The 25,991-nt window shown below is 36.9% G+C and overlaps 1 protein-coding gene across 5 annotated transcripts in view; it reads left to right on the top strand.

Moving 5' to 3' along the window:
• The window catches only part of diaph2 (diaphanous-related formin 2), an 877,667-nt gene that overhangs the window by 708,923 nt on the left and 142,753 nt on the right, over positions 1-25,991 (top strand). For all 5 annotated transcript variants that reach the window (XM_022683643.2, XM_022683642.2, XM_049484129.1 and 2 more), the window contains one exon: positions 11,106-11,270. In XM_022683643.2, coding sequence (XP_022539364.1) covers positions 11,106-11,270 — 165 coding nt within the window. The remainder of the gene's footprint in view (positions 1-11,105; positions 11,271-25,991) is intronic.

Here is a 25,991-nt window from a genome sequence, read left to right as displayed (position 1 = left end):
GGCAGCACAGGTGCTCTGAACCCACACAAGGAGGCATCTTGTAGATTTCTTCTTTAGTACTCTACAGGAACTTTTCTGATTCCTGTGCCTATGGCTCTACTATAAAATGTCCAAAAGAAACTAGAAAAAAATAAAATAAGAAACAAAATATGGAAGTGCTAGTGCTAATCTAAATAATGAGCTCAGACACTGTAGCTCGAAAATATCTGAAAATAAAGAAAAGTATGAAAGATAGCAGAGATAGCAGAGCTAAGCAGAGAAGCGTCTGAACGGCACAGAAACAGGAAGCAGAAAAAGATTAAAGACTATGACACACTCGAAGATTAAAGACTGACACACTCAAAGATTTAAGACTGACACACTCAAAGATTTAAAGACTATGACACTTTCGAAGATTAAAGACCAAGATACACTCGAAGATTAAAGACTATAACACTCTCGAAGAGTAAAGACTCACTCAAAGCAAAAAAAAGACCATGACGCACTCAAATATTTAAAGACTTCGACAAAATCGAAGATTTAAAGACTTTGACAAACTTGTAGATTTAAAGACTACAACACACTCAAAGACTTAATTTAAGGACTACAAAGACATAGACACATTCAAAGACTGACATACTCAAAGATTTAAAGAATATGACACTCAAAGACTGTGTCACACATTTAAAGGCTTGAAGACAATGACACACTCAAAAACATGAAGACTACGACACTTAAAGACTACAACATACTCTGAGTGTACCTCTCGGTGAGAGCTTGATCTCATCGGCTGCTAGACATGTTTCTACGACACACTTGAAGACCTGAATTTTACACTGTCAAACCATCACCTCTACTTACAATAGTATCACGAGCAAGAAAGCTGAATGGCTGTGGAGTAGATTTATATTGTCTGTAGCGACAGAAACGCATTCAGTTTGGGATCCAAACAATGTTTCCACCAGATTGCAATAATCTCTTGCTGCCTGGTCTCCAGATTTTCTGCAGCTTTAGCTTTAACCTACGATTGTAGAGCAGGATCTACAGGCCCAGCTGTAGCAACATCTGTAAGATCTGTGGGTAAACGTTCTCTAGAATGCCGTATGCTACATCATGTAAAAGTCCAGCATCTGCACGGCCGTGTGCTGCATGTTTTACCGTTTATCGTTTTTCTTTTTTTTATTTCTTCTTCCATGCCAGACCACCGAAGCCAAAGCCTGCTCTCTTTTTCATTTCAGCCTCACAGGAACTAATCAATGTGCAGCCTGTTCTCGTTCGTCCCAGTCCAATTCAGAACGTGTGAATCAGCACAAACGCGTATCCATTCTTTTCCTTTTTCACGTCTCACGCGCTCGAATGCCTCGCCGTGCCACGAAATGAGTAATTGGAATCTTAGCCCTCATCAACTTCATTGCGGCACTCGCGCGCGCCCATTCTCCCGTTTTCTCGCATTGATTTCAGCCGGCGCTTTTTATAATTAATGTTCAAATCATCACATACTAGGCTTAAATTTCAGTCAATAATGGACCATTAATCAGTAGATTGCTCTCAGAAATTTCAGCACTCTGCTAACGAGGTCTGAGCGAAAGTTTGATTTGTTCAGCCGCTGATTGCTTATGCAGCTGCACAATAAGGTGTAATTACACACGGAGGAGTCGCGGGAGATGCTATCTGACAATCATGGCGGCGGTGACAGCTCTCGGCAGCCGACGGGAGCGCGACGGTGGCGGCGGCGGCGGCAGCGGGCAGGAAGCGGGAGTGGCACCGAGTCTGTCGCCGGCATGCGGTTGATCTCCATCCAAGGTGTTGTGTTAATTACTTTGGATCCCATCCAGAAACCCTCAAAGAGTTCTGCGGTGCCGTGACATTCAATTTGGTACAATTTTAATTATTTTCACCGTGTGAAATGAACCAAAAATGACTTTTTGTTCCCGTTTTCTCCCCCTTTCGCAAACCGACGTATCCAAACCGTTGTTGGGCTGGAATAGAAGCGAACTCTCTAACGACTAACGGCTCTATTATTCCCGTTTATGTGCCTGAAGGTCACTGTAATTATTGGGGTTTATGGTTTGCGAGGGCGGCGCTGCGAGCGCGAGTGTTTAGCAGTGTTAATTCCTTGCGTTTAATGTTTTACCTACAATAACTCTCTACATAATTCTTATTATAAAGAGACAGAGACACGTCTTTGAGTCTTTAACTGCTGGGATTGATGGTTGGGTTGCCTTGTAATATCAAAAAAGAGAAATGTGTACGAGCTGCGTAGGATAAATCTTTGTACAAGTACACATTGTAAAATACACTGAGACCACTTCAGTTTCTGAATCAGTTTCTCTGGTTTTGCTATTTATAGGTTTATGTTTGAGTAAAATGAACATTGTTGTTTTATTCTATAAACTACAGACATTTCCCCCAAATTACAAATAAAAATATTTATGGTCATTTAGAGCATTTATTTACAGAAAATGAGAAATGAGTGTAACAAATCATTGACCTCATTGTAGCGTAGAGCATACTGTACAATTGAACATGAAAATTGTTAAGTAAATACATTTTAATGGAATATCTGTAACACTTTCTGTGAATGTCATCTCTATAAGACTCTATAACCACATTCATAACATATTATAATGCACTCATAAAGCATTATAAACACGGCTTTACATATTTTTAAAAATGTATAATTCATCATAGCCATGTTTATTATTCATCATGATCTGTGATTATAATGCATTAATAATAACTGTGTTTATAACATGTTATACAGCAATACCAAGAAACTCCCAAAGTTCCAGCTTGCAGAATTATACATTATGGCTAAAAAAGCTTCCAACTTATAAACACACCCTAAATAATCTTATAAATGTATTTTAACCACTTAAATTATTCTTGCTTTGAATGTAATATTGGTTATAATCACTTATAATGTATTATTACAGTTTTTTGTGCTCTAAGTAAAGTGCCAGACTTTTATTGTGGGACTAGATTATTAACGATAGATACATGTTAAAATAGTATACAGTATATGTTATAAACACAGCTTATAATATATTATGATCACAAGTCATAATGCTTAATAAACATGGCAATAATGGGTTATGCATTTTTATAAATATTTATAGCCATGTTTATAATGCCTTATGAATGCATTATAATATGATATGAATGTGGTTATAGAGTCTAATAGAGATGACATTCATAGAAAGTGTTACCGGAATATTTATAATAACAATAAAACCATTGAAAGGAACATAAATTACAGTATAACTGATTGTAGCCTGTCAAATACAGGTGGTACATCTGAATTATTATCATTACTTGTGATAGTCACTACTGGTCAAAAGTTTTAGAACACAGAAACAATCTGCTGAAACTGAGATCTGCTGAAAACGCTTTTCCATGTGGGTCAGCCAGACGTCTTCCTGTAGCAGTTTTCTCCAGTTTTCAAGAGTATTTTGAAGGTGTAGTGTGAACAAACTGCTTTACTACAGACAAAAAATAATAATTAATCAATTTCCAAACCTCAGTTTTTCAGTTTTTTCTTGTAGGCTCTGGAATTTCAGCGTTAATGTTAAACACTGAATTTTGTACTGTTTCTGGTTGTTCACTGGACCTAAAGAGCTTAAATGACAAAAAAATGTAAAATAAACGGAGGTGTTCTAAAACTTTTGAGCGGTAGTATATATCCTCCTCAGACCAATGTTTTTAATTCTCTTTGCTATTTGGGCTAATTGTTAGCTGATTAGCGTAAAAACAAAGAATTATCGTTTTTACATGATGTATTTTTTTAGAAAAATGATTTTTAGTTAGTTAGTTTTATATTTCGATAGAACACAATGAAGTCGCAATTAGTAATCAGGTGTAAAACTTTTATTTTGTGTCTGAACACGGCAGATTTTTTTTTTGCCAGAGTGCAACAAACAAAGGTAGAAACAACAATTGTGCCCCTTTGGCAACATGCAATATGGCTTTTTTGAAGTGCTGCTTCAACACGAAGACGTATAACAAAGTAAAAAACGTGAACATTTACTGTATTTACTTATTATTACAAAATCAAATCTGTAACATATTGAACTCTTTTGTCACCACTAGGTGACAGTATAATGGCCTCATATGAGGACACCAGGACTTTATAGAGCGAAATTTAGTGTTGTGGTCTAGACAAGCCAAAATGTGATGTCCTCGCATGTGGACGGCAGGTCCTTGGAGGATATGACATGTGTTGATGCAGTTTTACACAATTTAAAGTGGTATTTTTTTTAGTGCAGCACAATCTGAATTAGTTTGTTGCCTGTAGAAAGGAGAGCAGACTGAGCCACGGCCATAATAAACACCGGCCTTCCAGACTCCCCTGTGTCCAGGTCTGGTCAGCGGCTTTCCAGCTGCACCGAACCAGCGGACCAAATCAGTGATTAGCCCAGCTTACTATCTCTCTCTCTCTCTCTCTCTCTCTCTCTCTCTATCTCTCTTTCTGTAGTTTTAGACCAGCAGTTGCCATCTGTCGGTATTCCTCCCCTTCTGCAGGCCATTAGTGCATTAGTGCACCACATCCACCCCTAAAACTGTTGCCTGCCCCCCCCTGCCCGAGCCCGACTCCTCGCCCAGCACTTCTCTCTCTGTGGATCGTGGTGGTTCTGCTAGATGGGGTGAAAGCCAGCTGATATTATTTAGCTTAGCTCAAAATGATTGTTATTTAATCTGAGGGAAAAGTTTCTGTACGAGTTTTAAACATTATGCCTTAATTTCAATTGTTAACTTACTTTTTCTAGCCTGCACTCTGGATGTTTACACAATGAGCCGTTCAGTAGTCTACATTGTTGTACTTAGGCCAGACACAGCAGTGCTGCTGGAGTTCTTAAACACTGTGTAAACAGTCACGGTTCACTCAATTAGACTCTCCCACCTTAAAGAGGCACCAAACCCTAAACCATTTTTTCTTAGTAGCCTAAATTTGAAGTAATGAAACTAAATATCAGTTTTGCTTAAAATGTTTATAGACATTTCCTAACTTTTAAAAAATGCTTTTATTGTGTTGGATTTTATTTCTGCCTCAGGTTAAGCTGTGCTGTAGGCGAGGATGATGTTCTCGTGTACTTTGGTACGCAGACACTCACAATATGCAAATCAGTTAATCAGTCAATAATCCCAATCAATGGAGTCAGCTAAAATCAGGGGTTTAGTTATACTGTAGCCTTAACCAGACTTTCCCGTTTTAAAATACCAAACTTAGGCAAAATATTACAATGGTAGTGACGATGTTTGGTGTGGAATTTAGGGGTGGAGAATTTTTGGAAGGGGGTGTTGGGAATTGGGTGTTAGGTATTGGTGTAGAGTATTGGATATTGGATGTTGGGTGCTGGATATTGGGTGTTGGGTACTAGGTGTTGGCTTTTGGGGGTTGGGTATTGTCTATTGGGGGTTGGGTGTTGGTTATTGGGTTTTGGATGTTGGTTATTGAATGTCGAGTATTGGATGTTGGTTATTGGGTGTTGGGTATTGGATGTTGGTTATTGGGTGTTGGTTATTGGGTATTAGTCGTTGGTTACTGGGTATTGAGTATTGGGTACTGAGTATTAGGGGTTAAGTATTGGGTGTTGGGTATTGGTTATTGAGTGTTTGGGGGTGATGTTGGGGGTGTTTGGTATATAAAGCTGATCCTCAGTGAAAGTGTTGTCGCGGTCTCGCCCGGGGGCTGCAGCCGGCAGGAACACAGCGAAGCTTTAGATAAACATTAATGGAAGTGGGTTAGGAGAGATTTATTACGGAGGCTTTTGGCCTCGCCTCAGGGAGCGCTGCAGCGTTTTATTAACTCTCTCAGACACAAAGGTAAACAGAACAGGTAATTTATGGCGGCCCGTACAGGTGGCAGCTCTGGAATTCCACTTCCTGCAGGAGGACGGCCTTTATTAGGCTTCAGCTGAGAATTAGAATTACGTTTTCTTTCCTAAATTGTAGAATGAATGTAGAGGAGCAGTGGTGAAATATGCAGCGGGAGCTGATTAAACAGTTAAAGAGTTAATGTAGTACATCCTGTAATAACCTGTTCTTAAAGAGAAAAGAGGGGGAAAGAGTGAGATAAATAGAAATTATTTTAGTTTATACAGTGTTTTAAAGAGAAACTGTTTGTGTTTTATACAGGAAAACTGTGGGGTTTTAGAAAGAGCCTACTGTACATGTTTTATTACGATTATAATCTATTTATTTATTTACTTTTAGCTTATTTGTACTGAAAAAAAAACAGGATAAAACAGATATGTTGGCCAAAGGCTTGAAGATTTTAAGATAAAAGGCTCAGAATAGGGATGCACAGAAATTATTATTATTTTTTTTGTCATACATAGATAGATAGATAGATAGATAGATAGATATAGATCGACTTCCTTACTTTGTACAATAATGCAATAGATTTAGCGATTTTTGTTCTTAAATGATTTATTTGATTTTTCTATGTCAGCCTTTTATTTATGAAGACATCCAGAATTTTTTACACATTATTGACTCTACAAAACTCAACATCATCATTTTTTTTTCTATTACTGAAAATCATATAATTTGTTGGTAACACGTTCTATAAATGTCATCTTTATTAGACGCTATAACAACATTCATAACATATTATAATGCATTCATAAGGCATTATAAACATGGCTATAAATGTTTCTAAAAATGCATAATCCGTTATAGCCATGTGTATTAAGCATTATGACTTTATTATAATATTGACATTATAACTGATCATAATACATTATAAGCTGTGCTTATAATATAAATGTTAAAATAGTATATATCTATCATTAATAATCTAGTCCTACAATGAAAGTCTGGCACTTTATTAGAGCGCACGAAGATATAATACTGTTATAATACATTATAATTGACTATAATTAATATTATATTCAAGACAAGAATAATTTATGAGTGGTTAAAATATATTTATAGGATTATTGAGGGTGTGTTTATAAGTTGGAAGCTTTTTTAGTCATGATAAAGTCTGCAAGTAGGGACTGAGTTTCTTGGTATTGATATATAACATGTTATAAACACAGCTATTAATGCATTATAATCACAGTTCATGATGCATAATAAACATGGCTGTTCATGATGAATTAAACATTTTTATAAATATGTATAGCCATGTTTATAATGCCTTATGAATGCATTATAATGTGTTATGAGTATGTTTATAGCGTCTTATAGAAATTACATTCCTAGAAAGTGTTACCAACAAATTATATGATTTTCAGTAATAGAAATAAAAAGGATAATGTTGAGTTTTGTAATGTGTAAAAGTTACCAGTGTTAAAAGTGTTACCAGTTTGTTTTATCCAAATTTAATGATCATTTATTGAAAGTTAAAACCAAGTTTGTGTTTTCTCAAATTCTATCTGTGTGATATCTAACATTCACTCTATATTTTTACCCAAACAAATTATATAATAATATATAATCAGTATAATATGATTGAATTAATGAATTCATCCATTATCTGCATGCTCGTCTGAGAGATGGAGAGAAGGATGGAGAGACTGATGGAGAGATAGTTATAAGAGGCTGTAGATGTGTGATAATGCTCGTCTGCATCTGTCAGAGCTCTGGTTATTTTTAGTGGAAAGCAGAGCGAGTGATGGACAGACCCAGTAAAACACAGAGATCCAGCTGCAGCCAGACGTTTACATCCACTCAGCACCACGGATTATCAAGCACAACTAATGCACAACATGCTGAACGGCTCTAATAGATATATATATATATATATATATATATATATATATATATATATATATCAACACAGGGTCAAAATAAATATACAGATATTCACTTACGCTATTAATGCAGACTGTTTTCAGGAAACTACATGCATAAATATGCACGCAAAATAACTTTAAAATACATTTTATTATTATAAATAGTAATAGCATAGTATCTAGTGCATTGACTTCTTTGCAAAAGTAAGATATGTAATTAAAAACATTAATAAAAACTACTTAGAAACACTGAAGAAAAATAGCATTTGTTCCCCCACTGTCCCCCAATCTCTAACTATAAACTTTACCATATAATATAATTATTGAAATCCTTCAAAATCTACGCTTTAAAATATTTTTTTTTATAATAAATCCATGATATTTAAGTTAAAATACACATTTTAGTTGTGTCCTACTCAGTCCTGTTACCGTAACACATTACCCTGATCATCTATAACATCTGGAACATTCTACAACAGGAAGTCACACCTACAACAGGAAGTGACATCATCAGCTAATTCTGGTTCTTCTGAAGATCATAGGAAGATAAAAAATCCCAAGATTTCCTAATGAGTTTTTCTGTATATTTGATCTTATTGTAAAGATGACTGAAGAGCTCAGTCCTGTTACCTAAATTTATTCTCAGATCTTATTTGTAAAATTATTATTTTTAAAATACAAATTGTGGGAAAATCACTAGAATGTGCTCAGTGTCCTCATGCTATTAGCATAGCCGCCGTTTAGATATTTTTCATGTTTTTGTCTAGTTTGATATGTTGCTTTTAACCGTTTCCAAATCACTAAATAATAGAAATAACACTGTTATGTAAAAAAAAAAATTATATATGCCCCCAATAGGCGGAGAGTGCAGTTAACATTCACTATACTGAAGTAAAGACATACTTTTTACACTACTGTATTGCAAGATTGCAATAGAAATACAAATATAAATATGCAGTGTTACATAGTTTTTTTCTTTGTAAAAAATATATTTTTTTTTTGGGCAAATATCTTGGTACAAATAAGGAGTTAATTTGCAAAAAACAGACAAGATATAAAATAAAATATAGCACTTCTCTGTTTTTGCAGATGTATCCTTCTTTTGTTTTTCTTCACTTTAAAACATATTGTTGCTCAGACTTTTCTTAATGGCATTCTTACCAGTTTCAGTACCTTTCAGAATGAGCCATTTAAGGGCTCTGTCATTTTTATGCAAATAAGCTGTTACTGCCCACGCCCCATGTTCACATTAAGTGTTTATCTACCACACGTTAGTGTTTGATTATGCTAAACTAAAAAACACGAACAAGCTAGTGATTGCATGATTAACTGAGATACAAGCACAAAACTCATTATTTGAAAGTATTTGAAACTGACTCACCACAGAGAGTAGATACAGATCCCTCCCTCAGAAGAAGTCTGCTGGCTAATCCTGCTGTGTACTGTCTATTCTCCTTAATACAATTAGTGGAGCACCAGCACAATATAAAAAGCTATTATAAAAAGTTATTATTTCAGAGTAAAAAGCTGTATGTAAGTATGTAAAGATGTTTTAAGAAAGATCAATACTGTTTTTAGTGTTTAAAGTGTTTAAAGTGTGGTTTGGGTCATCAGTGGTTCGCTTCACTTGAATCTTCAATTAAATTTATGATATCTGGGTCATGAGGGAAGAGTATGAAAGCAACGTTTATATTGATATATATTTTAGATTAGCTCAAATAATATCAACTGCTGTGCTTAAGTGTGGTGTTTGTTTAGGTGTGTGTGTGTGTGTATCCAGTGAATGGTGTGATAACACATTAGGGACAGGAGCTGTCAATAAGTGCTCGGTGAAAGCCCTGCCGTCATTTACTCAGTAAATTACAGGCCGCGGCGCGGTGCGTGATCCGGTTGGGGGGGTCCGGTGGTGGCGGGGTTCCGGCTCGTGTTGACCCGATCTCAGAGCGAAACCCGGCGAAACAATGCCTGTAAGACTATTAAACGCTTTTCCATCACTCTTGTGCCGGCGCTATTAGTGCGGCGTGACTCAGCGCCGGGATGAAAGGGCTTTTGACCCGTCACTCGCTTTCAGAACCGGCTTTGTCCTGGTTCTGATGTGACTTCATTGTTGGCGGGTTCTGAAAGAGAGCTGCAGTAAAGCTGCTGATGTGTTTTTATAGTAATCAGATCAAACACATATATATATATACATATATAAGGGTTTGTATCACAGCTATCAGAGTCATTATTAGACGACTACTGTGTCTTTTGGCCTTCGAAACAATGCAACAATGCTCATTACTATCTTACACCCCACCAACAGTCTATTAATTTTCACTCTATCTTCCTCCTGCCTGGTTTAAACAGCAGCAGAGCTTCTGAATATATCTACACTGATGGGTGTGGTGTTCTGGTTTTGAAATGAGGTGTGTTCAGGTACATTTCTGGAGTAGCTTGCTGGAGTATCTTAGCATCAGACGTTTATCGCTATCTTGGCAACGCAAGGTAAAACACTAAAACATCAACAATAAACAGAATAGTAAATAAAATAACATTGCTGTTCCCGTAAATGAGCTGCTGGAGCTCCTTCACAGCGTCAACCAGCAGCTCAGTTTCCTCTGCTGAGAAGCGTTTGTTGGACACGTCCAGGTAGCTGCACCGTTAAAATAGCAATCCGCCAAAGTCAGAGCTCACCTGACTCTTAAAGAGAATGATGAGCAAGATATAAAATTAAACACTACCATGATTTATTAAGAGAATCCGTACATGACTTTTGCTTTGCGTTTCGAGCTGTGCAAGGTGTACTTTTCCCGTCGTTATGATAGCAAAGACACATTTATGGACCGATGGAGTTTTTAGAGTTGTTCATTGTTCATGGTGAATGTTCTAGTTATGTTTCTAAGATTTAAGGGTGGACAGATTAGGCTTTTCCTGTTTCTTTAAGCTCAGTATGGAGACAAATTGAGAAATATTAATAAAAATGTATATTATTAATTGTTAATTGTTGAAAATGCATCAGCAAGTGTCTTCAGTCCATTGAACATTTTCAAAAAGGGGTGGGGTTATCCCAAGATAACGGGGGATTTGTACAATAATTATTTGTTCTTCGCCACTTGCTAGAGATGGAGAGTGTATTTCATGTTTATTTCATTGCAGCGAGACATGTATTTCACTGTATTTCACTATATTTTACTGTATTTTGATGTTATACAGATGGATAAGCATCAGCAGAGATGCTCTTGTGCTCTATTCCCAGTCCTCTGAGCATTAACATCACTTTAAAAAGCTGTTTTTTATTGTTATGTATGGTTAAAACCTCTATATAATGCTGTTAAATGTTATAAATAAGTAGTTATCATGTTGCTCTAGTGTTTCCGTGTTTTTCCTTAACCCTCTCCTCCTCACGGCTTCAGTAAATATTCTCGTGAGCAGTACGAGAAGCTCTCCACCATGCACAAGAACATGCAGAAGCTGTACGAGAGTCTGGGCAGCTACTTCGCCTTCGACCCGCACGCCGTCAGCATCGAGGACTTCTTCGGAGACCTGGCCAACTTCCGCATGCTGTTCCTGGTGAGTACCTGCTCTATAAACAACGCTTATTATTGTAGTTATTTTAACATTTATTCTTTATTTTTTCAAATAAAAATGAATAACATATCCGACATTTACAGATAAAGAAGTTAAGGTGAGGTTTAATGTTGGGTTTAAAGCTGAAGGTCACCAAAAAATACTGAATCTGGCAATACTTTGCAAAGAAAGCAACAAATGGACAGGTTTAAAGATAGTGTAGGTGGATGGATGGAAGAATGGAGGATGGATGGACAGATAGATAGATTTATATATAGATGAATGGGTAGATGGATAGATAGATGGATAACTAGATTGATGGATGTATAGATGGATAGATGGATAGATGGGAAGACAGATGGATTAATAAATGGGAAGATGGATAGAGAGATGAATGGAAAGATAGATGGAAAGCCAAATGGATAAATAGATTGATAGATGTATAAATGAATGGATGGATATATGGGAAGATAGATGGATTGATAAATGGGTAGATGGATAGATAGATAGATGAATGGAAAGATGCATGGACGGATACATGAATAGATATATGTATAGATAGATGAATGGATAGATGGGTAGATGCATAGATAGATGGAAAGATAAAGGGTTAAATGGATGGAAAGTTGGATACATGGATTGATGGATGGATAGATGGAAAGATTTATAGATGGATGGATTAATGAATTCATGGATGGATTGACGAATGGATTGATGGATGGATAGATGGATGAGTAGATGGATGGATGAACGGATAGATAAATGTATAGATAGATGGATGTATGGATAAATGGGTAGATGGATAGATGGACAGATAGATTTATAGACTTTGATGAACGTATACTTTCCTGAGGCGGTCCTGATGAGAGCCAGTTTCATCATTTTAATGTTTTTTTTAGGTCTTTGCTGCAACTACATTTTCTTTTTACTACTTTTCTTTTAGTTTTTTTTTTTTACTGTACTTAGTTGAGTAGTTCTGAAATATGAACGAAACCTGTGAAATTGTGGAAGTTTAACTGTGTAACAGGTGTTTAAAAATTCTTTGTGAGTTCATTTGAACAGGTTCACTTCTAACGAGAGTTTTAGACTGAAGATAAATATATAAATATATAAATATATTAATATTCAATCCGCACTGAGTGAAGCAGCCCTGCTACCTAAACCCAGCCGCAGCTTTAGAGTCAGATGGAGGAGGCGTCCGTTGTCTAGATCCCGGCTCGTGCGTCTGTGAGCTCTTATATATTTAAAGGATAAGAAGATTCCCGGGACTTTTTTTATCAGTAGTGAAGCTACACGCTCTCAGTGATATATTATATATTCCATTCTCAGCGCACTTTATGTACGCTTTAATCTGCAGCATAAGCCCGTGCTTCCATGTGCTAACCGGCCTGTCAGGGAAATTTCTTTATCGAGTCTGATAAAATAAGTTCATTCACCACCTACTCTTAAGATAGTCCGGCTCAGGTAGCGCCTGCCCGGGATTATACACCGATATTAAAACCAGCCAATGGAAATTAAAGAAAGAAATGTCACTCGCCACGGCGCTTTATACAACAGACACATGTAGAGAAGGAAGAGAGCTGCAGGGCCAAGTCCTGCCTTTCCTTTCTCTTCTCAAAAAATTCAAATTAAAGTGAGAGGAGAATATATTCCATATTTATACAGCTGTATTGACCCGCACCTTCCTGCGTACGGAGAGATAATTCACCTGTGAGCTTCTTTCTATTAACTCCTGACTAAGACCTCCACTGAGAGAGAGAGAGAGAGAGAGGACGAGAGAGAGAGAGATAAGAAATATATTTAAACATATATTTAAGCAATAGAACACGAGAGGGAGTGTGTTATCACGAATAACATCATGGCTGTGATTGGGTCGTAGGCACGTTTTTTTATGTAGAAAATGAATATGTAAAGAAAATAAATCAAAGAACTTTAAGAAATTCAGAATAAATATATTTTAATATGGACTGTGCCTTCCGCCAAAAAGTAGTTCCACAAAAACTGTAACAGAACTGAAACTTAACTACAAAACGGTGTATGGTTTATACAGACTAACACCACGAACGTTAGCTTAGAAAGCAAAATTGAGAATAAGTGAAGATGGTATCGTTAGGAGCGTGAAATAACGCTAATACTCTCCTCTCCTGCTCCGTGGAGTCGTCTTCAGGTGAACGCTGTACATTTTTTGATCATTTCTGCTTGTTTTGCTGGGTGGTGTTAGTGGTTTTAGCTAGCCGGCTGAACTGTGGTTAGGTTAGCGTAGCTTGCTTTAGCTCAGCATTAGCTTAGCATAGCTTAGCCTGGCTGGTTAAGTTATCGTTCTGGCTGTCAGACGGCATTAACCGAGCGATTTTCTTTCCCTTTTTTCCAAAAAAGACAAGTCAGCGCTGCGGGCGAGCGTGCCGTGGTTGAGCGCTAGCCTGTGCTAAGCTAATGCTAAAGCTGCTGCTCGTGCCGGTGGAGGAGATGATTTAAAACTGTCCTGTGTGTATAAATACGCCATTACTTGGCAACGCGTCGGCAGAGTGATACAAGTTTAGTGTGAGAAGGCCGTGATGTCATCACAAATATCATCACGGCTAAAACACTTCTCAACCAATCAGATTGTGAGGTCGGAACTAACTGTTTTAATATTTGATAAATATGTGAACAGCTACTACACCGTAAAAAACTGTATACCTGTATTTATATATCACTATATATATATACATTAATTTATTACTCTTTTTCACATATTGTAATTTATTCATTTATTTATCTTTAATTTTTTGTCATGATTTGATTATTATTATGATTTATTTGTATTTGTATTCAATTGTTTGCTTTGGCAACAGTTGTTAATTGCAATTCACGCCAATAAAGCTAATTGAATTTAAAATTTGAGAGACAGTGAGAGAGACAGAGAGAGAGAGAGAGAAAGAGAGAATGAGAGTAAAATTTTATCATTTTAGTGATCTATATAGCTTGATTTAGGGATCGTGTCAGTGTGTCTTCACTATCATAACCACAGGAAAAGTACACCTTGCACGACTCAAGGCTCAAAGCACAAGACAAAAGGCATGTAGTGATTCTAATTCTCTTAATTAATCATGCTGTGATTCATTTTAAGGCTTAACGTGAAAAAAAAAAACAATCAGTTTGTCATTTTTCCTTTAAGAGTAGATCAGGTGAGCTCTAAATTTTGGCGGATTGCTATTTTAATGGTGCAGCTACCTGGACGTGTCCACAGATGATACAAGCAGACAAAAGAAATTAGATAAATAGACAACTTTAAAACACTGTTTTAAGTGTGTGTGGTAAGTGCTGGTGAGTCGTGTTAAGCTAAGTGGTTGCTATGGTGTTGTTAAGGTGATCCTAGGCTGTTGCTACAATATCCCAGGTGGTTGCTGTGGCTTTGCTAACCGGTTCCTAAAGAGTGTTGCGATGGTGTGCATGGCGGTTGCTTTATAGTATTGCTGAGTATTGCTATTATTAAGGTGTTTCTATGGTATCTAGAGTATCGAGAAAGGGATGAAAAAACTACAAATAAACAAGTGCAGGTCAGATCATAGCTTGGGGTGGCTGTCGGGCACTGCTTTGCAATGTGCAAAATATATGATCAGTGGAACTAAATTTGACGTTATGCTTGATCATGCTTAAGTTTTGCTATTGTCTATTTTTTGTTGATTTTTAGTTTACTGCATTATTTGAACACAAATTCACAGCTTTCCTTCACATTTTGTCAGAGTTTCATGATCCATACACCAATAGAAATGCTCTAAAACAAGGGTATCCAAATTACGGCCGGCGGGTCATTTGTGGCCCGTTTCCTTTTTTGGAGCGGCCCGCGAGGTATTTTAGAAATAGAATGAAAGTTGGCCCGCTGTTAAGCAGGTTTTTAATAAGAGCAAAAAAAATGGGGCAAAAGAGTCTAAAAGTGGAGAGAGTGCGCATTTCTAGCGCAGAAAAACGGGCCAAAGAGTCTAAAAGCGGAGAGGGTGCACATTTCTAGCGCAGAAAAACGGGCCAAAGAGTCTAAAAGCGGAGAGAGTGCGCATTTCTAGCGCAGAAAATCGGGCCAAAGAGTCTAAAAGCGGAGAGAGTGCGCATTTCTAGTGCAGAAAAATGGGGCAAAGAGTCTAAAAGCGGAGAGAGTGCGCATTTCTAGCGCAGAAAAACGGGCCAAAGAGTCTAAAAGCGGAGAGAGTGCGCATTTCTAGTGCAGAAAAATGGGGCAAAGAGTCTAAAAGCGGAGAGAGTGCGCATTTCTAGCGCAGAAAAACGGGCCAAAGAGTCTAAAAGCGGAGAGAGTGCGCATTTCTAGCACAGAAAATCGGGCCAAAGAGTCTAAAAGCGGAGAGAGTGCGCATTTCTAGCGCAGAAAAACGGGCCAAAGAGTCTAAAAGCGGAGAGAGTGCGCATTTCTAGCGCAGAAAAACAGACCAAAGAGTCTAAAAGTTGCCGTAATTAAGGAGTTTAATATTAAGAGAAATCATGAAATTAAACATCAGTTTGAAAAATCTTAGTTTACACAACACTGTCAAAGATAAAGATAGTAAGTCAAGTAAAATGGTGTGTAAATGAAAGTAATCAGGAAAATGTATTATTTAAAACGGTATATTTCATTATTTGTTTTATTACAGAGTCTGTGGCCCGTGACTTCAATTATATTTCTCCTTCTGGCCCCCAACAAAAAAAGTTTGGACACCCCTGCTCTAAAATGACTTGAATATAAGTCTTTCTACACTGACTTCTTGTTACTCTCCTGGAAAGTATCAAAATTACAGCAAAATGAATGAACTGAATGAAAAAAAAATACTTCTAACTATTTTTCCTAGATCTTTAAACTTTAAAACGGGTCAAATTGACCTGGAACATAGCAGGAGGGTTAAATCAGGTCTAGTTTATTAGTTTATTTAGTTTATTTGTGTTTTAGCACTTTTTTTATTTATCTTATCTGTGTTTTATGTCAGGCTACTTATTTTAATATTTTATTTAAGTGATTCTGTCATGATGAGCACAGAATTGCAGACACGTGCAGATACTGATAAAAATATATGTTTATTATAAAATTAAACAGATGTAATACGTGGTTGATACAGAAAACAGTTAATCACCAGAAACCAGAGCAATGTAGACAAAACCATACCATAAACGAGAGACAGTCCAGAGTTCATACACGAGAGATCCAATATCAGAGGTAATCCAAGAGGCAGTAGTGAAAACACAGTCCAGGTAATACACAAACAATCCAGTATCAGAGGCAAAGGCAATAATCGGCGTCGAGAAAACAAAGGCAAGGTCATACACAAGATAAACTGAGACAAGAGATATAGAAACGCTTAGTAAAGAGGAGAACCTACAATACGCGGCGTGGGTGTTTATCTGGCGTGCACCTTTATAGTGCCAGTAATCAGTATTCGGGACTTCCTGGAGGAAGCAGGTGAGGTGTCACGTGATCAGGTGAGTGCGTGATGTCAGCGGGTGGTGCATTCTGGGTAATGTAGTTGTTGACCTGAGAACCTCCGTTAGAGCTGGGTGTGGAAGGGACAGAGGAGCTAACAGCACCAGACGTGACAGATTTCTTATACATGTGTTTTGGTTGTATATATTTATTTGTAGTCATTCGATTTTTTTTTATGTAGAGCAGTTTTTGTCAGTGTAGACTGTGTAAAGAATGCTTTATAAATGAAGCCTACATGCTGTATTCTCCTGTAGAGTCACTATTTTAGACTGTGTTGATGGAGTTTACTGGGTGATACCTGCATGCAGTGATATTTTGGGGGTTATACTGTAAATGCTTACCTTTGCTTAATTTCAGTGTGGGTTGGGTAAGGTAGGGATTACACCAGTCTCTGGAGACTCTGTCTATTTTAACCCATCTTTCTATAGACTGCTCTACAGTTCAGCTACAGACTGTGTGTGTGTGTGTGTGTTTCAGAGAATGGTGTAATCAAGTGATTCATTAAGAGTTAAGAATAGAAATAAGGCAAAAATGAATAATATATGGGCCATTCCACTGAATGGGTGCCATTTGCTTGTTGTAACTCCTTCAAATTAAACTTTTTAATATATTTTTCAACTCTGAATCTAATAACACATATATTTAACTATTTAACAAAATATGTACTGATCAAGCTCAGGCAGCTTTACTTATTTATTTACAAGGTTTCTAATCTGAATATGGTTATAAAACTCATGTGGCATTTAAAAAGCAAATGTTTGACTGCGTGTTCAAATAATTGATATTTATGACAAAAAAAAATACTCCTGTTACTTTTTATGTTTTAATAACAGGACGGAAAGTAACAGGAATGTATTATATAGTTATATAGTGTATTATATAGTGAATAATTTGTACTATACACTATACAATCAATATTCACTCAATAGAAACCCTCTAACACTTGTTGTAATGCTGCCAACACTAATCTTTCTCGGACTCCGGCTGCTGATGGAGAAGCAGCATGGTCTACTGTACTCTCTCTCTCTCTCTGTCTCTCTCTCTCTCTCAGACTCTGGCTGCTGATGGAGAAGCAGCATGGTCTACTGTATTCTCTCTGTCTCTCTCTCTCTCTCTCTCTCTCTCTCTCTCTCAGACTCTGGCTGCTGATGGAGAAGCAGCATGGTCTACTGTATTCTCTCTGTCTCTCTCTCTCTCTCTCTCTCTCTCTCTCTCTCAGACTCTGGCTGCTGATGGAGAAGCAGTATGCCCGTAAAGTGCTTTAGTCCTATAAAACAGTATGTTTAAGCATTATATAGTATACATATATTTTAATTTATATTTTACCCCTATTTATAAGGTTTGGTACTGATAGGGTTTGGGTGGGTTTGGTGGGCGGGGCCGTGGTCCCGGTTTTAAAGCGTTCTGATCTGTAGTCTGAGCTGTAGTTCTGAGCATCGAGAATATGTCAGGCATACATCATCGTCATCATCATCATCATCATCATTTACTCCGGCTCTGTGTGGCAGACTGCTGACCCGGGCATGCGGCTGAATGGATATCGTCACTCTTTGGCAGGAGGTTATTAGTAAAATTCATATTTATGATGGACTCCTCAATAAATGCTGCTATTGATTTAGTTTACGCTGTTTTTGGGCCGAGTGGATTTATAGTGTATTTATTGTGTATTTATAGTTTATTGTAGTTTTTAGTCGTTTAGGCGTAAAAACATTTATCCTCAGATATCAGCCGTACTGCTGAGTGTTAAATTGGCTGAGTGACAGATTCATTCTGCAGAAATACACAACATAGCAGCTCTCATAAAACACACACACACACACACACACACACACAATACATCTATGTTATACACATACAAATATACACACAAACTAATATATATATATATTTATTTATTTATTTATATACAGCATATAAACATTACATACACACATACATACAGTATATAAAAACATACACACACACACATACATATACACAAACTCATACAAACACACACACACACACATGTATATGCTACACACACATAAGTATACATACATATACAGTATAAAAACACTACATACACAAACATATACACATACACTTACACACAGGCATACAAACTTATATACACACTCATACACACACTCATCTATACAAATACACACACAGATAAGAAAAACACATTAGTCATATTTCTTTTCAGTGTCAATAAGAATTTAATTTTGGCTCCGCAGTTTGTTTTGGGTCTCGTCAATTTGGTCTTTTGATGTTCCCTCATGTTTGAAGTGCTAAAGAGAGAGAGACAGTGAGAGACAGAGACAGAGAGAGAGAGAGAGAGAGAGAGAGAGAGAGAAAGACCCACTGCTGCTCCTCTATGTAATCCTTACCAGAGGCGATGGATGAATATCACTATATTAATGACTTATCAAAGAGCAGCAGATGGGGGATGAACCGGCGGACTCGCTGGTTAATTGAGTGTGCCGCTGATTAGCCCAATAAAGCCGGGAGAGGTTAGGGACGGCGTGATGGAGCATCGGCGCCGTGACTCAGCCGCCGAGCCGTGGACGCCGATCTCAGAGCTGCTGGCCGACGTTCAGAAACATGCTGACGTGCGGGAGGAGAGCCGCGGTGCTAATGATGGAGTAAACCGGGTGTGATCGGGTGTGATGTCATCGGCTTTTTAACCAATCGTGTTCAGACTAATCACAGAATTATCAGTCATCATCTTCCTCCATCTCTCTCCATCAGTCTAATGTACAAATCATCACCCAAACGGCATCAATAGCCTCTTCTTAATTTTGCCAATATCCATTTTATATGGTTTTATCGGCCTCTCGTGCTCGTCTCGCTAATGGAAACGGGAGAATCCGGAAAAGACGTCTGAAGTATCGCTGAGGGAAACGTCCTTCATACGGGCCTGAACATTTTCCCCTGAATTTTAATATAATTACTACTAAAAAATAGCATTTCATGAAGGAAGTGCAGAAGGATAGTCCATGATTTGAACTTGGGAACCTGAAGGAAAACATGTTGTGTAAAGTTTGGTGACTGTCGGAAATACAATATGATACTCTAGACTTTGGTTATGGACAAACATGAATTGAAATTAATGGGAGGAAAGAGGGATAAAAATGAAATGAAAAAAAAAAACAAGTGTGGGTCCAAATGGCGTCTCGCGCTCGGCACACTAATGGAAATGGGAGAATCCGGAAAAGACGTCTTAAATATCACTGAGGGAAACGTCCTTCATATGGGCCAGACATTTTCCCCTGAATTTTAATATAATTACAACTGAAAAAGAAGGGTGGACCGTGGAAAGTTTGGTGACTGTTGGAAATACAATAATGATACTCTAGGCTTTGATCAAAGACAAAAATGAATGTTAATTAATGGGAGAAAAATTAAACAACAAATAAAAAAAAAATAACAAGTGTGGGTCAAATTGTAATTGAATTTACCCTGACTATATTACAACTGTAACATAGAGGAGGAGGCAGGATGCAAATGCAAGTCTTTTTTATTATCCATATTTAAACTAACAAAGAAAGGAACACTAGGGAGTATATAAAGAAAAGGTAACTAAAACAAAACACTATGAAACAGAGGATAAACTAAAATACTGAACCAAACAAGCAAACTAAGCAAACAAAGAAACAAACTAAATAAAGCAAACCTGAGACACTGAGGACAAACAACACAGCAGGTCTGAGGCTAAACAAAACAGAGGAACACAATCTGGACAGAGTAATGTGACAAGTTGAGACAAATGATGCGACAAACTACAAAGGAGCACGTGGGGTATTTATACACAGGCACACACTAGGGACACCTGTGGAGGTAATGAGGGGGGCGGAGTTACAAATGAGACAGGAGGGGTTACAGATGACAAGGCGTGGCTAAGGCGGAGACATGACCAAAACACAGTAGCACATGGCTGGGAAACATGACAGGTAAACAAAACACGAGAACAGAGGACAGGAGCAGGAAGGAACCAAAAAAGGAAAGACACTGGACAGACACAGGCTAAGGTGTAACAACAACATACCTGCAATAATATATGTGTATTGGTTGAACCAATAACAGTACAATAGCTTGCACATTTGCACCCTAATCTTCCCCAATAATTAAAAAGCAAACACATAAAAATGGAATTTAGCAAAGTTTACAGCAAATAAAACTTAAAAAAACTTGAGATTGGACATATCGATTTTATAGAATTTTATTGGCCTCTCGATGCCAATTACATCTATATAACATATGAATTTTACTTTTTAAAAGGAATTACTGAAATAAAGCCTTTCTTCAATGATATTCAAATTTTTTGAGATGCACTAGTAAATCTGATAACGCTAATTATTGCTCAGCGTTACTCAGGCGAGAGAGGAAATGCCAGCAGCATGGATGCAACGCAGCAAAGCAGCTACAGTCGATTGTTTCTCTCTATATGTGTGTGTGTGGTCCTCAGCTACTTGAGATGCATTGCAGCAGAGTGTGGGAACATGTAAGGAAATATATGTGCGTAGGCACCAGATTACCAGCTTCAGCCACGCAGCATTCATGAATTATTGAGACGCAGCTGAGAGGAGAAGAATCCAGCACCTCTGGGCTCGGGCCGCGGGCCGGACCTTCAGAAACTCTATCCTGCAGCCTGGAAAACAGACAAGTGGATCAAAACAGGCCGTCTCCACATCCCAGCGCTGCACGGGGACGTGTCCTCCGTGTCACTGATGCACCAGTACAAAGACAGCGGTCCTGATGCTGCTGCTGGCGTGCATTCACAAACTCTGAGTTCAGGGAATTCATACTGATGCTCTCCCTCCTGTTACAGCGCTGTAGCTTCAGATACTGAACACACCGAATCAACAAACATATCACAAAAAAAGAGAGAGAGAGAGAGAGAGAGAGGGCTGCGTCCCAATTCTACAACACATACTCATAACATAAGGTATAGACTTCATCGTCACTATAATACTGATATACAAAATAAAGTCAAATTTTATTTGTCAGATCAAGTCAAGAGGTACGAGTGAAAGTACACAGTGCAATGAAATTAAGTTTTAGTTCCTCCAAAACCAACACGGTGCATCATGCAACAAACAGAACAATATATAGAAAACATAAAGTGCAAACCTAAAACAAATTGTGCTGCAAAAATCTAAAACACTACAATTGAGGATTGTGCTACTCTTTCCCTTAAAGTTACAGCTAAAAAAATACGTAAAAGTCCACTACAATAAATAACAATATTAAAAAAAAAATGTCTCATCAGCAAGGGACCGTCTCCAAAATGTTCTTACAAATTTGAAAGCATGAAATTTGGCAGCCTGAAAACCAACCCCAACCCATAATCCCCCCTCCACCAAACTTTACACTCAAGGCAAGGCAAGGCAAGGCAAGTTTATTTATATAGCACCTTTCATACACAACGGTCATTCAAAGTGCTTTACAAATTAGAAAATACACAGAGAAACAAAAAAAAAAAACATGTAAAAGATTAACAGTAAAAATGGAAATAAAAACTAAAATAAGAATAAAGCATGATTGATTAAAACATGATTAAAACAAAGAGAATTAAATTAAAAACATGTAAAAGACCAACAAGGAATTAATAAGAATAAAGCATGAATAAAACATAATATAAAAGTGCCGTTACAGAATAAAAGTGGGCGGAGCTGCAGTGTTTTAAGCTGAGCTGAAAGCCTGATCAAACATGTAGGTTTTCAGTCTGGATTTAAACATGTTTAGTGTTGGAGCTCTTCTAATGCTCTCTGTTAACTGGTTCCATTTAAGAGCAGCGTAGTAGCTAAACGCTGCCTCTCCGTGTTTACGCACAATGTAGTCATATAGTACCTCCAAACTCAGACTCATCCAGGTTTGTATGGCTTTATTATTAATCTACAATGCAGATTTTGTAACACATACTCATAGCATAAGGTATAGACTTTAGTTCCTTCAGAACTAAAATGGTTCAGCATGCAACAAACAGAACAATATATAGAAAACATAAAGTGCAAACGTGCAAGAAATTGTGCAACATAGAACTAAAAACCTACAATAAATAATAATATTAAACAATTGCAACAATTGAGCATTGTGCTACTCTTCCACTCAAAGTTACAGCTAAAAACTAAATGACAGTCAACTACAAAACACTACAATAAGAAAATATTATGTAAAAGAATGGCCACATCAGCAAGGGACCGTCTCCAAACTGTTCTTACAAATTTGAAAGCATGAAATTTGGCAGCCTGAAAACCAACCCCAACCCATGATCCCCCCTCCACCAAACTTTACACTTGGCACAATGTAGTCAGACAAGTACCGCCAAACCCTAAATCATGCAATTTTAGATGGCTTGTTACTCTATATATATATATATATATATATATATATATATAATATAAATATATAAATAATAGAAAAGAAAAAGAGATGCTAAATATAGTACAGTACAGTTAATGTGTACCCAAACTTTTGGCTTTTGTATTTTAAATGCATAAATTAAAACAACTGTTTTGCCCGAAAAAGTTTTAAAAGCTCAGTTTTAACGCTCTAAACAACTAAACAAATGTTAAAATGTTTAAATTTGGCTCGGGTTCATAATGACAGTTTTTGGGTCGGGTTGGTTCGGCTTGGGGCGAGTCGGGCTGCATTTTTTGGCCCAATTTCATTTTTGGGGCCTAATTTCATTACGTTAACGAGCGTATAAAGGTATAAAGGTAACTGAACCTCGGTATCTATGTTTTATGCAGTGGTTGAGATGATATCATGGCTGGATTGATCTTCTGTAGCTCTGATCACTGATTCTCACTTTATCAGACTGGAAATCTGATTAGAAACAGACAGATTGAGAGTAATAACAAAACAACCAGGACAAAGCCGTCTCCACAGGAAGTCCTCAGGTTGTCAGCGGTGGCCACTAATCGATACGTTAAGGCAAATTAGTGGAGATAATTGTGTTTGCTCACTAAATAATCCCGACTCATTAAGAGACCTGATTATGGGGGGGCCTTCCTTAAAACTCTTCAGCTTAATTAGTGTACTCAGAGAGGGTAATTTAAAAACAGCCTCTCGCTGATGCAGATAGCCCACTGCCTGTCTCTCTGTACCACAGGAACATTTAGAGAATTAACCAAATATAGATTTTACACTACTGTACAGTTTAAAATACCAAAATACAGTGTTTTTACATCATTTTAAAATGTTCTGTTATGTTCAAAGTCAGAAACACCAATGATATTCCTGGGTCAATTTGACCTAGTGCATGTTTAACTATCCAAAAGTTGTCTAAAACATTAAAACTTCCTTAAAACAGTGTGAATATTTAAGTATTAAGCACATTACTAAATACTCTATCAATATTTAAAGCAATAGAGTTCCTTACTTGCAACAGGTAATGCTTCAATTAGGATAAATCATGTGTTTTTCATTAAAAATACATATTCAAACTTCTTTATTACTGTTTTATTACTACTTTATTACTTTTGAAAGAACAACATATACAGTACGTCAATGTTACAATAGTTTTACATAACATTGAAACATAACATTGCAATTTTCATATTATACAGCTCTGGGGAAAAAAATCAGTTTCTCTGATTTTGCTATTTATAGGTTTATGTTTGAGTAAAATGAACATTGTTGTTTTATTATATAAACTACAGACAACATTTCTCCCAAATTCCATATAAAAATACTATAATTTAGAGAAATGGCTGAAATAACAAAAAAAGATGCAGAGCTTTCAGAAGTTCATATTCATAAAGAGTTTTAAGAGTTCAGAAAAATAATCAATATTTGGTGGAATAACCCTTTTGTTAGTTTTTAATCACAGTTTTTTTTTCATGCATCTTGGCATCATGTTCTCCTCCACCAGTCTTACACACTGCTTTTGGATAACTTTATGCTGCTTTACTCCTGGTGCAAATTCAATTCAAATTTAAGCGGTTCAGCTTGGTTTGATTGCTTGTGATTATCCATCCAGAGGTTTTTCATTTGGTAAAATTGAAAAAGAAACTCATAAATTTTAATATTAAAAAGCAGAAGTGAGGTTTATGTCCAAGTTTTAGACTGGTACTTAATATATCGTCCAAATATGAAGTTTGTTATCCAGAGAGTATTAAGTGTAGTGAACTCTACAGCTCAGTCGTCTGTGTGTGTATTAGTGTGTGTGTTGTGTGTGTGTGTGTGTGATTGCAGTGTGATTATTATGGTCTGTGTATCAGAGTATTTGCAGATGGTGTAAATGAGGACGCTGATGGTGGAAAGCTCGGTGAACGTGTCTGGAATTTGTTTATCTCGTTTACAGATTCTAAAAACATGCAACTCAATTAAGAAAATTGATGAAGTCATAAATACTGCCCGGGGCGACGCGGCACATTTGAAAGCGTATTTGTTGCCATGGCGATTATAGTTTTCTCGTGTTTGATCAGGGTAAGATAATGATATGTTGTTTAATCGTGTTTGCACTTAGAATCATCTGTTTGTTTACAGGAAAAAAAAAACAACCTATGAATAAATAATTGTTGGAATAAAGGATATAACAGCGCGTGAGGGCAGGTCTGAGATCTGCTGAGATACATATATATATATATATATATATATATAAAACAGTATCTGATGAGCCAAAACATGGAATAAAATCACATTTTACCATTTCACCACTGAACCTTTCCCCTGATTTTTTGTATAAGTGTTTGGGCTACATGGTCCTGCAAATGAAGATTTTTTTTAGAGAAACATTCAAAACAGAGGACTATAGGGACAAGGAACCAAAGAAACCCACAAATTTGAGCATTTTCCTTGTTAAAAATGAACATAACCACTGTATTTACTGTTTATTTGCTATTTATTTACTGTTATGTGCAATAACTCACTGCTTATTGTAAGATATGCACACTGGGGAACCATGTTTCCTTTAATTGCATTTTAAAAAAAAAGAAAAAGTAGAATATCACTGAAAAGTTACTTTATTTCAGTAATTCAGTTCAAAATTTGAAACATATATATTTTGTAAATGTCTTTTATTGTTGATGATTATGAAGCTTACAGACAATGAAAACCCAAAAATCAGTGTCTCTGGAAATTAGAATATCAAATAATACCAATTGGTACTTTTGTCAGTGTGGGCAGTGTGCCAACTCCTGCTGGAAAATGAAATCCGCATCTCTATAAAAGTTTTTCTCAGCAGAGGGAAGCATGAAGTTAATAAAAATTGATAACATTGATAATAAAACACAGTGGATCAACACCAGCAGATGACAGACATGACTCTCCAAACCATCACTGATTGGTGG

Source organism: Astyanax mexicanus, chromosome 10 (assembly GCF_023375975.1).
Source record: "Astyanax mexicanus isolate ESR-SI-001 chromosome 10, AstMex3_surface, whole genome shotgun sequence".
Lineage (NCBI taxonomy): Eukaryota > Metazoa > Chordata > Actinopteri > Characiformes > Acestrorhamphidae > Astyanax > Astyanax mexicanus.
This window is presented reverse-complemented; position numbering and strand designations above follow the sequence as displayed.